Below are 14,773 nucleotides of genomic sequence, written 5' to 3' on the forward strand. Positions count from 1 at the left end.
TTGCATGGCAGATCTGTCCGCAATAAGCTTACAGTGGTCCACAAACTCTTACTTTCCAAAATCATCACTCACTGAGACATGGCTCACCCCCTGACTCTGCCATAGAGGCTGCCCTTTCCTATGTGGGCTTCACCTCAGTCATACCCCCAGACTAGACAACAGGACTGGGGGATGGGTTGGTTTTCTCCTCTCCCTCATCCTGCACCTTCTGTGTCCTCACCCCACCTCCCTCCCAACAATTTACATCATTTGAGGCCCATACCATCCGCCTCTACCATCCCCTCCCAGCCATTGTTGCGGTCTTATATCGCCCTTCGTCAAGCTCCATACCACACTTTCTCAATGACCTTGCCTCCTGGCTCCCACACATCCTCTCATCTAACCTCCCCACTATCATCCTTGGGGATTTCAACATTCCCATCAATGTACACAACAACTCTGCCGTGACTCGGGTACTCACCATGGCCAACTCCCTTGGCCTAGTACAACACACCAACACCCCCACCCAATCTGCAGCTCCCACCCTCGACCTTATACTCACTAAATCCACCACCATTACATACCTTGACATCGCACCCTTCCCACCCTCAGACCACCACCTTCTAACCTTGAACCTCCTCACAGAAGGCACCTCCAAACCACCGCCCACCCACCTGGTCGATAACAGCGAGACCTACGTCAGCTCAACCCAAGTGTCCTAGCCGACCCCCTCCATGCCCTCTCCTCAACTCTCCCCACCCAAATCTTTCCTAATCTTGCTGCAGCTCAGTATCATCAAACCCTCTAATCAGCCCTAGGGGAAGCTGCTCCTAACAATATTCCGCCCCGCTAACCCCCAGCCCTGGTGCACCACCCATACTCACAACCTCCAGAGGGTAACACGTGCCACTGAACGAAATTGGAGGAAAACTCAACTTTAACCAGTATTTCCTACAGTACAAGACTAACCTGCTGCATTTCCACAGGAATACTTCACCAAGCTCATCGAAGCACAAGCTTCCAGCCCTAACCCTCCCTGCTTAAACCCACCCCCCACCCTCCGTTTCCTCCTTCTCTGCCACGGATTTAGCCACCCACTTTACCATCAAAATTGTCTCCATTCATCAGGAAATATCCAACCTTCAATCCTCACCTCACACCCCCTCCCATCCAGCTCCTCCTCCACCCTCTTCTCACCTCACCTTTTTCATTTCTACTATCATTAAGGAAGTCAACCACCTACTGCAGACTTCAAATACCACAACCTCCCCCCTTGACCCTGTCCCTTCTGACTTACTCCGTCCTCGCTTCCTGGATTTAGCCCCAGTCTTCACTGCCCTGTTTAATCCTTCCCTATCCACAGGCACCATCCCCTCGAACTTTAAGCAGGCCACTGTCCTACCCCTGTTCAAGAAACGCTCCCTCGACCCCTCACTATCCTCCAACTACCACTCTATCTCCCTCCTTCCCATTGCCTTAAAACTCCTTGAGCGTCTGGTTCACAAATGCCTGACCCAGTGCCTCAATTCCAACTCCCTGCTGGACCCACTGCAATCTGGATTTCGGCCTGCCCAGTCAACCGAAACCGCTCTCACCAAAGTGATCAATGACCTTGCCTTAGCTAAAGCTGTGTCAGGCCTGGCAAGATATCAGCTCAATGCTCAACTCCTATGCCCCAATCTAACACCACCTTCTTCACCCTGTGAACGGGAGGTGAGGAAATAACACCTGCCCGACTTCAGTTACACCCAGGACTTGTAGGTGCAAAGTATAGGAGCTGAACGTAGAGTGAACTAGATAACTCACCAGAGCCCAAACAGGAGACAAAGAGCAAAGTCCAGTAACAACCCGAGGTCATACACGCAAGATCAGAGATATCGAAGTACAAAGGGAACAAGCAATTTCAGAGTCAGATAATCCTAGGTAGGTCCGGGCAGAGATCAAGTGTAGTTAGGTTCCAGGCAAAGGTCAGTACAGGCACCAATCAGAGAGTATTCTGTTTCCAGGGAAGGGTCAATACAGGCACCAATCAGAGAGTAGTCGTTATCCAGGCAGAGGTCGGTACTTAAGCAATATCCAAAATATACAGGAGAGTGCCCAGCAAAAGCACACAGCAAAAGCTATCATTGGCAATCTCCATGTGTCACAGCAGGCTTTAAATACAGGCAAGCATCCAATCAGTGGCCGGCCACAAACACAGCAATCGATCAAACAGTAGCGGCCCTGCCTGAGTGTCAGCTGAAACAACAGATCAGCTGACACAAAGTTATACAAGCCTGCCTAAGTGTCAGCTGACTAGGTATGTCAGCTGACACTAGCATCTGCATCTCCTAGCAGTGAAGGAGGGATGCCTAAGCAGATGCATCCGTCCCTTCTCTTTCCCTGACTGCGTGCGCCTGCCCCCATTGCTAGGGAAGCAGGGGTTGCGAAACACACGCGAGAGCGGCGCTGATGCGGAAGTGCCAGGACGCGACCCGCTCTCGGCGGAGGCAGCCATGTCCATGACAAGGCAAATACTCCATTCTCCTCCCCATTGACCTTTCAGAAGCTTTTAGCACAGCGGACTATCCCCTACTCCTCCAGTCCATGGGCATTCATGACCTAGCCCGGCTCTCACCCTACCTTTCCAAATTGCACCTTCACAACCTCCTTCAATGAGTCCTCATACACCCCCAAACACCTCTCGGTGGGAGTCCCCCAAGGCTTGGTCCTTGGCCCCCTACAGTTCTCCTTATACACATCCTCCATCGGCAAGGTTATCTCCTCCATGGGTATGTATGCAGATGACACCCAGATCTACCTCCACACCCCTGACCTATTAACTACTACCATGGACAAGGTCTCCTCCTGCCTATCAGCCATCTCCTCCTGGATGTCCGCTAGGTTCCTGAAACTAAACCTGGACAAAACGGAATTTATGATCTTCCCACCCCGGACATCCCATATGTAAATGTCACTGTTAACTACACTACCATTCGCCCTACCTTTTAAGCCCTCTGTCTGGGTGTCACCCTGGACTCTGCACTCTCCTTCACCCCCCACATCCAAAACCTCACAAATTCCTGCAACTTCCACCTCCATAACATCTGCAAGATCCACCCTTTCATGACCTCTGTCACCACCAAACTCCTCATCCATGCCCTCATAATTTCCCGCCTCTCACTCTGTTGCTCCAATGAACTTCGCTTGACTGCCCCCCCACATAACCCAATCCCACGCACGTCTCCAGGACTTGTCAAGACCTGCTCCAACACTATGGAACTCCCTACCTCTCCCATTAGGGTTTCCCCTTCCTTCAACATCTTCAAGAAGGCCCTCAAAACTCACCTTTTCACTCTGGCCTACCCCCCTCACTAGTGCTCTAAACATGTAGCTGAACTCTGGTCCCCTACCTTTAGTGCCCCTACCTCTCCCTCTAGATTGTAAGTCATCGAGCAGGGTCCTCCTCCTTATGTCTCTTCTACCTGTTCTTGCACCTCTAGTACTGTACACCCATCCCATGGATCTGAGTGAACTCGACTTGCCTAATCTCGATGCTCCCATCCAGTGACTGACTAAGCATTACCTTGTACTCCTACTGTGCGGCATGATCTGGTTTTCATGTATTCCTGTATTGTCTTATTGCTGTATGTCACCCCTAAATATTGTCTGTAACCTCAACTAATGTCCAGCACTGTGTAATATGTTGGCACTTTATAAATACAATAAAGAAATAACATTAAATAAAATAAATGGAAGATTCCCTTGCCATTGCCAATCTTCTTAAAAATATATCTGATCTTTCCCATATTTAAATCATATATTGTTGATCTTCAGGCTTTTCCTTTTGTCTTTAGTTCAATTCTTCATCTTGCAATTAGAAGCTCAGGATCTGAGCTACATTGGGCTCCCAGTTTCCTTCTAGCTATTTGAAGAACAAAGTATGTACTCAATTTGGTTGTGATATTGACCATCTGGCAATGTCCATGTGTAATGTCTTGCCTTGCACTGTTCAAATACGGTATTTTTTTTATCTATAACCAATGTGTTGTCTTGGCAAAATTCTGTTAGTCTCTGTACTGTTTCGTGACATTTTCGAAGACCAAGCTTGTCTGTTATTCCACTTGTTTTTTCACTTTCAATGTTAGCATTCCATTCACCTATGATGCATGTAATGTCTTTCTTGGGTGTTGTGTCCAGTGGCTCTTTCCATTCCTTCACAACAGCTTCAGTTGTTGGAGGACTTGGAGCAAAAACTTGAATACATGTAGTGTTGAATGGCTTCCCTTGCTATTTAAGTGAGATAACTTTCTGGATTGTAGCCAAGGACTGATGGTGTTGAGTCTGTTCTATTGGTGATGACGATGACCACTCCTTTTCTTCTGAGTATCCTGTCCACAATAGGAAATCTGATGTATACCTGATGTAAAATGACCTTATTCACAAACTTTCTTTTAAAATACATTTTAATTTAAATTTCATAATGGAATCCCCATCTTTTTTCCCAAATGTTCTTCATTTCTTCATCTGTAATATTTGTTCCTTGCTACCAGCAGAGCGTGAGTTGCTTCCCCAGCAAAAAGCCATCAGCTGACCCCCACCAGAGAGCTGCACTTCGCCCCATGCCACCGTCAGAGATGGGTTGCAGTGAAGCATAAGGGCTGCTCTGTAACGTGGCTTGTCTCATGGCAATACATCACCTATAGCAACATTCACTGTGTGGCGGGAGCGTTGCTGTACAATGGTGTCTGATATGGTAACGCACTGCATTCAGTGTGTTACTGTAAAACGTGCATGTTAACAGGTACAGTGAAGCATACTTTTCATTGACTGCTGTATGCGTAACTGTATGCAACGGGGGCTGTAATGTATGGTACAACTTTTTAATTTCCTTGTGTTGCTGATATACAGGAATGCAATATCCCACTGTGAACGTGGCCTACATTTAGGCAGTCAATTACCTTACGTCTATAGGTGGCCATACATTTAGCGATTTTGCAGCCCGATCGACCACCCTATTTGATGATTTTATCAAACACATAACAATTGGTGCTATAACAAGCATGCCAGATCAACGATTTGACCAATTTCAGGCCAAATTTGGTCAAATGTTTTTATCAAGCAAGCTGAAAAATCTCAGTCCCCCCAAATGTTAATGTCCACCCCCCCCCCCCCCCGTACCCCTGAATTAAAATCTCTCTCTGTCCTAATGCTTACTCCATTTGCGTCCCAAGTGGCTGCCACGTATAGTACTAGAGTGTGTGACGTCATGCAATGTGAATGGGGTAGAAGGAACAGCTAGACACTCACGGCGACCAGATCGGTGAGGGATTTTAATGAAAGGACATCGGGGGAGGGGGTATTGGGGGCACGTTAATATTTGGGAGGACAGAGGCGAAGGCGACATCAGGAGACCACTTCCCGAGAGATTTCATGCTGAAATCGATCTGGAATTGGCCTGTGGTGTATGGGCAGACAACAGATCTCTCTCTGGTCAGATTTGATCAGAGAGAAATATCTGTCTCTTGGTTGATCTGCACCTTGGGGCCCGTTTCCACTAGTGCGGAAATCAGGCCGAATCCACAGTTTCCCTGCAGGCAAGTCGTGCAGGGAAACTATGCCATAGGGGATAATGCAGCAGCCGTCCGAATTGCTTGCCATAGCGATTCGGACGACATTGCAGCATTTTTGCACACCAGTGGCAATGAATCCCATAGCCGTGCATGGCATTGCTTATGGGATTTGGCTGCGTACTCACACAACAGTTAGTGCCGCCACGAGCCTTGTAGAACATGCGGCAGCTAGTGGAAACGGGCACTTATGGTTTGTGTTGCGGGCAGAACTTACACAAACAGAGAACATTCAAACATGCAGATAGTGTCCTGGGAAAAACATGCATATAACATGCAATTCCCGATAGAGCTATTGAGTCTGGTCAGTGCAGCAGTGTGCACATTTTGCCGGGCATGGCGAATGCATAAATCACACAAGTGTGTCCCCTACTTTACAACATATACGTTCAAACTGAAAACCTTTTTTGGTACATAGGTATTATCTGTCTGGAAAGTTTGTCAACTTTTTCTGTTTGCTCCCCCAGAAAGATCTGACCATTTTTGGAAGGCTGAAAGTCCCGGCTTTCTGTTGCATCGGGTCCCGAGTCGGTATGATGCTCAGTTCCCAGGTTATGGGGTTTTAAAGCAGGGGTGTCCCCTGAACTTGGCTGCAGAAAGTGCAGTTACAGAAGTATGGGATGAACCCAACGTGATGATAGCAGCACTCTTCTTCTTCCTTCGCAGCATAAATCTGTCTTCAAAACTTTTGTCAAGTGTCCTGGTTCTCTCATTACAGATGAAGGAGCAGCACAACTATGAACCCTCGTCTCCTCTCTGTCTTTTTTGGCATGGGCAGGAGATAGAGATGGCCCGAATGGTTAGCATGCGAACTGATTCGCGCGAACATCGGTGATTCGTGTTCGCGTCGTATCGCGAACTTTATGCGAGTTCAACCCGCCCCCTATACTACATCATTGGGCTAAACTTTGACCCTCTACATCACAGTCAGTAGACACATGGTAGCCAATCAGGCTACACTCCCTCCTGGAGCCCCCACCTTTACAAAAGGCAGCTGCGTCGGCCATGATATCACTCTGTGTGCTGCGTAGTTAGTGAGAGAAGGGAGAGAGTTGCTGCAGAGATTAGGGAAAGCTTAGTTAGGCGTGTTAGCTTGCTCCTTGCTGATACTTACTGCTAAAAAGCACCCCAAAACAGCTCTTTTGAGAGCTAATGTTGTTCTTGTGATCTGTTTTTTTTTGTGTGGCCCACTGACACTTGCATATACAGCCCTGTCAGTCGCAGCTGGCCCTTGCTAACTGCTATACTGTGCCAGGCCCAGCTCATTCAGTGCCTACCTTTTCACTGCCCCTGTGTGTGTGACAGCTGCACATTTGTAATACCAGTCCCACCGTGCATACCTGTTCATGTTCACTGCACCTGCGTGTTATATACCAGTCACTGCATAACTGTTCACTGCATCTGTGTGTGTGACAGCTGCACATTGTATTGATACCAGTTACTGCATACCTGTTCACTGCACCTGCGTGACAGCACGCAGTTTTATATACCAGTCACTGCATTCCTGTTCACTGCACCTGTGTGACTGCACATTGTTATACCAGCAGTCACTGAATACCTTTCACTGCATTTGTCACTGCACATTGTATTATACCTGGGAGTCAGTGCATACCTTTCACTTGAATGGATGGCAGACTTGCCCTCTATAACAGATTCTCGTTAAAGGCAAGTGGTGTCATCTCTGGCACAGAGCGTTGTGTCAAGGGTCCATCTGATGACAGATGCCTGGTCTGCAAAGCACGGTCAGGGCAGGTACATTACTTATACAGCACATTGGGTCCTTCCTTGGATGTGTGGTGGTAGCCGTTTCTCAGGCTCCCACTCCGGACCGGAATCGAACCCTGATTCCCCGGCCATTACCCGTGGTCACATGGTGCAGAAAGTACCAAAGAGAGTTGACCACACAGTTGAATGAATGGCAGACTTGCCCTCCATAACAGATTCCCATTAAAGGATTTAAAGTGTACTTATCATTATACAGGGCCTCGAAAGAGTCCTGTATTGTTATTTTTCGTCACTACCTACTCGAGCGTCCTAGAATGGACCTTCAGCGCAGCTGGAGGCATTGTCAGTGAGAAAAGAAGTTGCCTAGGTAAAAAAAAAAGTGTTCAGTACCTCACCTTTATTAAAATGAATAAGGCATGGGTCCCGGAGCGCTACTGCCTGCCCCAAGACTAAGTCAGTCCCCACACAGCATCTCTGCCTGCCGGCTGCTTGACTGCCTTCTCCGCCACCACCAACAGGGTCCAGGACTCTAGGTGGATTCCTGAAAAAAAAGAATAATAATTTTTCTGGTGCGTGTACATGCCTGCCTAATTTTTCTGGATGCACTGGGGCTGCAACAACAAAACAAAAGGCATGTATGTGTCAATTCCCCTTCGTGATTGTTACCTTGCCGCGGTGAAGAAGCTTGCATATCACACTGAAGCAATGGCTATATGAAAGTGTTGGAGGGCACACCCAAGATAATAAGGTCATTGCTTCATTGTGGACAGACCAAATTCGATCAGCTGGACAGTCACTGTTGTTCTGTCATTGAGCTACCTCAGCCCGGCAACCATATGGGCTTGAAAACCGCTATCGCCTGCACTCTCGCCATGGTGAGCACCAGTCCAGCACGGCCGTCACTACACAAACAGCTGTTTGCTGTGCGTTACACAGTGAGTTTGGTCTGTCAGTGTGAAGCAGTACACTAAATACACTCCCTGATTGATGTATACACATGCAAGATGTTTTAAATCACTTTATGTGATGCAATTTAGCATGCAATGTGATTTCTGCCCTTAAAACGCTGCTGTGCGTCAAATCCTGATTTTTCCCCGGGACTTTTGGCGTGTATCCCACTCCGCCATGCCCCCCTTCAGGTGTTAGACCCCTTAAAACATCTATTCCATCACTTTTCTAGCCAGAATTAATGTTTGAAGTTTTGAAAGTTTGCCTGCCCATTAAAGTCTATTGCGGTTCGCGAAGATCGCGCGAACCCGAACTTTTGCGGAAGTTCGCGTTCGAGGTTCGCGAACCTAAAATGGGAGGTTCGAGCCATCTCTAGCAGGAGACTCAATTCCACTGTGCTCTCTGCAGCAAAGTGCAGGGGACACCCGTCCCCCAAAACCCCTTAACTTAGGGCATCACATTGACTCGGGACCCAGTGCAAAGGAAAGCCGGGACTTTCAGCTTTCCAAAATAAAAATGTTTAAATCTGGCTAGTGATGAGCAATGGAAGGAATTCCGAATAGGTTGTTTTATTCGGAATTCATGCAAGTAATTAGCACACCTGAGTGGAAGGCGGGGGGGGGGGGGGGGGGGGGGGGAGTGACACAGGAGGGTTAAATTTACCCAGGAGCCTTCTGCTTTAATCCATCCCACGCTGCGTTCCAGTTCACGGTCATGTGACAATGGCACTTCCTCCTTCAACCCGAAAGGAGGAAGTGCGTTAGTCACATGACAGTGAATGGAACGCAGCATGGGACGGATTAAAGAGAACCTGAACTGAAAATAAAGTCAAAATAATCCAGGGCCGCACCTGGGCGGGTGCTGCGGGTGCATTGCACCCAGGCACCTCTCTCTGACAGGCGCCGCCTGGCCGTCGCTCACCCCCTCCAGCCGCCGCTCCCTCCCTCCCTCTAGCCGCGTCAGACCTCGATCAGGCGGCGACCAATCGTGCGGGCGCTAGGACCTAGCACACCGCACTGATATGCGGAAGTGACATCACTTCCACATATAGAGCGGGTGCGTCCGGCGCCCGTTCTTACTGGTCGGGTCGCCCGCTGATTCTGAGGTCTGACACTGCAAGGTGAGGTGGGAGCGGTGGCGGCTAGAGGGGGGGCTCCTGTCACTCACTACCTAAACGGGGTCCCTGTCACTGGCTTTCTAAAGGGGATTCCCTGTCACTCACTACCTAAACGGGGTCCCTATCACTCACTACCTAAACGGGGTCCCTGTCACTCACTACCTAAATGGGGTCCCTGTCACTCACTACCTAAACGGGGTCCCGGTCACTCGCTACCTAAACGGGGTCCCGGTCACTGGCTTTCTAAAGGGGATTCCCTGTCACTCACTACCTAAACGGGGTCCCTATCACTCACTACCTAAACGGGGTCCCTGTCACTCACTACCTAAATGTTGTCCCTGTCACTCACTACCTAAACGGGGTCCCGGTCACTCACTACCTAAAGGGAGTCCCTGTCACTCACTACCTAAAGGGGGTCCCTGTCACTCACTACCTAAAGGGGGTCCCTGTCACCCACTACCTAAACAGGGGTCCCTGACACTCACTACCTAAAGGGGGGTCCCTGTCTCTCACTGCCTAAACGGGGGTCCCTGTCACTCACTGCCTAAACAGGGGTCCCTGTCACTCACTGCCTAAACGGGGGTCCCTGTCTCTCACTACCTAAACGGGGGTCCCTGTCACTCACTACATAAACGGGGGTCCCTGTCACTCACTACATAAACGGGGGTCCCTGTCACTCACTGCCTAAACGGAGGTCCCTGGCACTCACTACCTAAACGGGGGTCCCTGGCACTCACTACCTAAACGGGGGTCCCTGGCACTCACTACCTAAACGGGGGTCCCTGGCACTCACTACCTAAACAGGGGACATGGGTGTGATTAGGCAGGACATGGGTGTGGTTATGTGGTTGGGCGAGGTTAATTCAACCACTCCCATAGGCGCCAGTGAAAATCTTGCACCCAGGTGCCAGGCACCCCAGGCTCACCCCTGATATAACCATACACAGGTTATACTTGGCTCCTGCGTAGTCTACTACTCAATCTCTTTCTCCTCTCCTGCGTCCTGTTTGTCCACTGTGATCAATGGAATTCTCTGTCCTCCGTTTTAAAAATGGCCATTACCCCATAACAGCTTCCTGGTCAGCACACTGTTAAACTGTAATATCGCCAACCTGAGCCATAGGAAAATATGGACATTAATCTTGCACATTCAGTTGTAACTGACAGCTGCTATATAACTGACAGCAACTAGTATGTTTCAGTTCAGACAAAATATTGTCAGAACTGGAAGGGATCACTGTAGGAAGAAAATGGTGACCTTCTGAGAGGAACTGATGGTGAGGTTAGTATGTAATATTCATTTGCAGCTACGTCTTGTGTTTATTTTAAAGAGACTCTGTAACAACAAAAACCTCCCCTGGGGGGTACTCACCTCGGTTGGGGGAAGCCTCCGGATCCTAATGAGGCTTCCCACGCCGTCCTCTGTCCCACGGGGGTCTCGCCGCAGCCCTCCGAACAGCCGGCGACTGTGCCGACTGTCAGTTCAATATTTACCTTTGCTGGCTCCAGCGGGGGCGCTGTGGCGACTTTCGGCACGGAAATAGACGGAAATACCCGATCTCCGTCGGGTCCGCTCTACTGCGCAGGCGCCGGAAACTTGCGCCTGCGCAGTAGAGCAGACCCGACGACGATCGGGTATTTCCGCCTACTTCGGCGCCGAGAGGCATCAGAGCGCCTGCGTAGGAGCCAGGAAGGTAAATATTGCGTCACCGCTGCACGGAGGGCTACAGCGAGACCCCCGAGGGACGCAGGACGGCGTGGGAAGCCTCATTAGGATCCTGAGGCTTCCCCCACCCGAGGTGAGTACCCCCCAGGGGCCGTTTTGTCGTTACAGTTCCTCTTTAAATAATTGTACTCACTTCAGGTTTCCTTTAAAGCAGAAGGCTCCTGGGTAAGTTTATCACCCCCGCCCGGTGTGTCAATTACCTGGATGAATTCCTAATAAAACCTATTCGGAATTCATCCGTTGCTCATCACTACATTTCTTACATCACCTGGGAAGGAGGAATAATCTACAGCAAACTACAGCCTCTTCAAAGAATGAGAAACAAACCCAAAACATTTATGTCAGTTTTATCTCCAGATTCCAGAATGAATACCTTTTGGCTGCCCATCTGCGCAAAATATCAAACACTACACAGCTCGCAGTTACTGAGTCTGCACTCTGCAGTTAGAAAGCACTATTCCAAAGCCCCTCCTACTGTCGGCGTTCTGACAGATCCACCCACGTGACTACGAGTTTCCATGCGTGCAGCGCGCCGTCAGCATGGCGGCCTCCATGAGGTTGTTACGGACGGTGGGTGAAACGGTCGGTAACAATGCATTTTAAAGAAAATTAGAGCGTAATGCTAGACGAGCGCTTGGTGGCTGGATGAAGCGGCTGCATTAAATGTATTGGGGTCGCCCTGTAGGTGTCACATGGAGCCAGTACAGTAGTCAGAGATTGGAGGTCACACTGGGAAGAGCCTCTTGCCAGCTGAGGTTTATAGTTCACCCCTACATCCTTATTTGTCTAATCCCGTTAGAGGGCATCATATTAGTATAACCCGTGCTTGGCAATCGCTTCTCAGTAACTGCATCTTTCATACTAACTTAAACCGTATGTTTTTTTAATTTACCTTTTTCATGTTTCTAGTAATGTTTCTGATTAGAGTAGTTCCTGCCCAGGTGACCTCCAGCACTCAAATGGGAATCCTGGTGGGCACCAGGAAAAAAATGATGTCAAACTTGCTTTCTGCAGAATAATTTTAGTTTTTGGATTTAGATTTAGCTCACTTTGTCACAAAAGGAAGAGGGCTTTTAAGTTCTAAACTGGTCTCTCTCTTTCCATTCTTCTTATCCAAACTGCCACATACATATAAGAAGTGTAGACTGCATGGGGGGAGGTTAAGTTGCTGACACCATGGGCTCTATTCATAAAACCTTACCGCAAGTTTTCCGCTCAAAACAGCGGATTTTCCCGTCCATTTAGCAAAGTGGGCATTCATAAAAGCTGTTCCCGCATGAAAATCTACAATCCCCCAGCAGAGCGAGAAATTTCCGCCTTCTCCAGTGTTTTTCTAGATTTATCTAGAAAAAAGTAACAAAATGGCCATTCATAAAGATTAGAGGAAGCGGTATGTGGACGGGAAATATCGCTTCCTCTTATTTTGCGGATTACATACAAGTGAATGGGACAGACCTCCCAGAGAGAGCAGTGCACGGAGGGACTCTGCCGGCTGAAGTGTTTCCGCATGCCTTCCGACAGCTTACCGCCAGCTTTCAGCGGGAGATCTCCGCACTTGCATCGCAGCTTTCAAGATTTTTTTGAATGACCACCCAGAAGTGTAAAATACCGCTGCGGTATTTTACCTCTACGAGTATTTACGCCACAAGTTTTTTATGAATAGAGCCCCATGTCAACTGCTTCACCTGATAACCACCTGCGTTTATTGTGCATTCAGATTTGCATTCAAAATGGATGCCAGAATTTCTAGAATCCAAGTTTATAGGAGGTATGGCTTTCCTCATCCAGTTTAATGTAGTATTGTAGTATAGTTTTACTGTAGTGTTATGACAGTGTTTACTAATAACCAATTAGGTGCTGTCTTCGTATGTGCTCAAATTTTGTATATGAAAAGATTACTAAAGGGTAAATTTCAGATTTCAGCAGCTATATTTTCTGAGCAGTTTGGAAAATTAATTATAGAGTACCCACTGGTTGTTTTTTATATATTTATTTTTTGGGGGTTTTTTTGTATCAGTAATCATATGTAACCAGGGCTATGGAGGAGGAGTCTGAGTCTGGGGCAATTTTTGGGTACCTGGAGTCGGGAGAAAATGCACCAACTCTGACTCCTAATGAATTTAAACTGTAATTAAAATAGAAAATATAAAATGTTCTATTTCTCAGATAATAGTCATTATAAATAATTTATATATACGGGTAATAGCTGTGCTTAGTCCACAAAAATTAAATAAACCAATCAAAAAATAGTTACTTGTGCTGCTTCAATATAGGCAGTCCCCATATTTTTAAAGTCAGATATACATATCTGATTGTTTAAAAACAAGAAGAGAATCGAGAGCCCAATATGGTGCAGTATTGTCAGGTAAAATGAAGAGTTCAATACAATTATATATATATATATATATATATATATATATATATATATATATATATATATATATATATATATATATATATATATATATATATATATATACATACTCACAAACACGGGTTACCCATAGGCAACCACTTTAAATGCAGGTGGGGAGCATTAGGACCTGACCCCACTCAGGTTAAGAAGTCGCTCTCTGTAGATAGTAGATGGGGATGCACCCCTCCACCCAGGGTGGACTAGAAGATCAGCAAAAACTAGGTATACAGAGGCGCCAGAGTAGAGTAAAACGTTTTAAAAACCGCTTAAAAGGAGAGGGGGATGTTAAGGTGGACTCACCTCCCTCTTACAAAAAAAGAAAACTCACTTGAGTCTCAATAAAACAGAATTGTCAAATAATTTATTCAACTCCACAAATGCAACGCGTTTCGCGGGCGTGACCCTGCTTCCTCAGGCAAAAATGGGAGCACAACTCAGTGGGTCAAGCAATAGGTTTAGACAGAGGCGCTCAAACATATTGCTTGACCCACTGAGTTGTGCTCCCATTTTTGCCTGAGGAAGCGGGGTCACGCCCGCGAAACGCGTTGCATTTGTGGAGTTGAATAAATTATTTGACAATTCTGTTTTATTGAGACTCAAGTGAGTTTTCTTTTTTTGTAAGAGGGAGGTGAGTCCACCTTAACATCCCCCTCTCCTTTTAAGCGGTTTTTAAAACGTTTTACTCTACTCTGGCGCCTCTGTATACCGAGTTTTTACATATCTGATTGTGACTGTATATATGATGTGTACACAGGAATCTTTTATATATACTAAACATTTATGCTGTAAGAATAAAGCCTGATGTGTAGCTGTGTCACTAATAGAGATGGTCAATGAGATAGAAATAATTCTGCGTTGATGCTGGTTTATGCATGTAAGCACTCCCTTTGCTCTTGAAATCAAATCATTTGAGATGTTGTTAAAATTTGGTTTGGTGACTATGAATTAAAGGGTACCTGAGACGGATGAAAAGAAAAGTTTTATATATACCTGGGACTTCCTCCAGCCCCCTTCAGGTTTATCCAGTCGCTGTCCTCCTTTGCCACCTGGATCTTCTGCTATGAGTCCGGTAATTCAGCCAGTCAGCGCAGTCCGGCCGTGTGGCGCTCCCACAGCCAAGAACATTCTGCACCTGCGCAATAGTGCTGCGCAGGTGTGGTACGCTCCCAGCGGCGGATTGTGTGCATGCGCACTACGACTGACTGGCTCAAGTACCTGGACCCATAGGAGAAGATTCAGGTGGCGGAGGAGGA

At 47.5% G+C, this 14,773-nt stretch overlaps 2 protein-coding genes across 4 annotated transcripts in view; one reads left to right on the plus strand and one right to left on the minus strand.

Annotated features, from left to right (window-relative positions):
• Positions 1 to 11,565, minus strand: part of LOC137541667 (G-protein coupled receptor 39-like) — a 30,439-nt gene extending 18,874 nt beyond the window's left edge. For both annotated transcript variants that reach the window (XR_011025248.1, XR_011025249.1), the window contains exons 1-2: positions 11,478 to 11,565; positions 7,709 to 7,854 (exon numbers count right to left, since the gene is read on the minus strand). The gene's annotated coding sequence lies outside the window, so the exon portion shown is untranslated. The remainder of the gene's footprint in view (positions 1 to 7,708; positions 7,855 to 11,477) is intronic.
• A 10-nt stretch (positions 11,566 to 11,575) lies between these two features.
• Positions 11,576 to 14,773, plus strand: part of MRPL45 (mitochondrial ribosomal protein L45) — a 55,160-nt gene continuing 51,962 nt past the window's right edge. Inside the window, exon 1 of one of the 2 annotated variants that reach the window (XM_068263072.1) lies at positions 11,576 to 11,674. In XM_068263072.1, coding sequence (XP_068119173.1) covers positions 11,645 to 11,674 — 30 coding nt within the window. In that variant the 5' untranslated portion in view covers positions 11,576 to 11,644. Of the gene's footprint in view, positions 11,687 to 14,773 lie in introns of both variants that reach the window. The other variant, XM_068263071.1, reaches the window with a different exon arrangement.

The sequence above is a fragment of the Hyperolius riggenbachi genome, chromosome 12 (assembly GCF_040937935.1).
Source record: "Hyperolius riggenbachi isolate aHypRig1 chromosome 12, aHypRig1.pri, whole genome shotgun sequence".
Lineage (NCBI taxonomy): Eukaryota > Metazoa > Chordata > Amphibia > Anura > Hyperoliidae > Hyperolius > Hyperolius riggenbachi.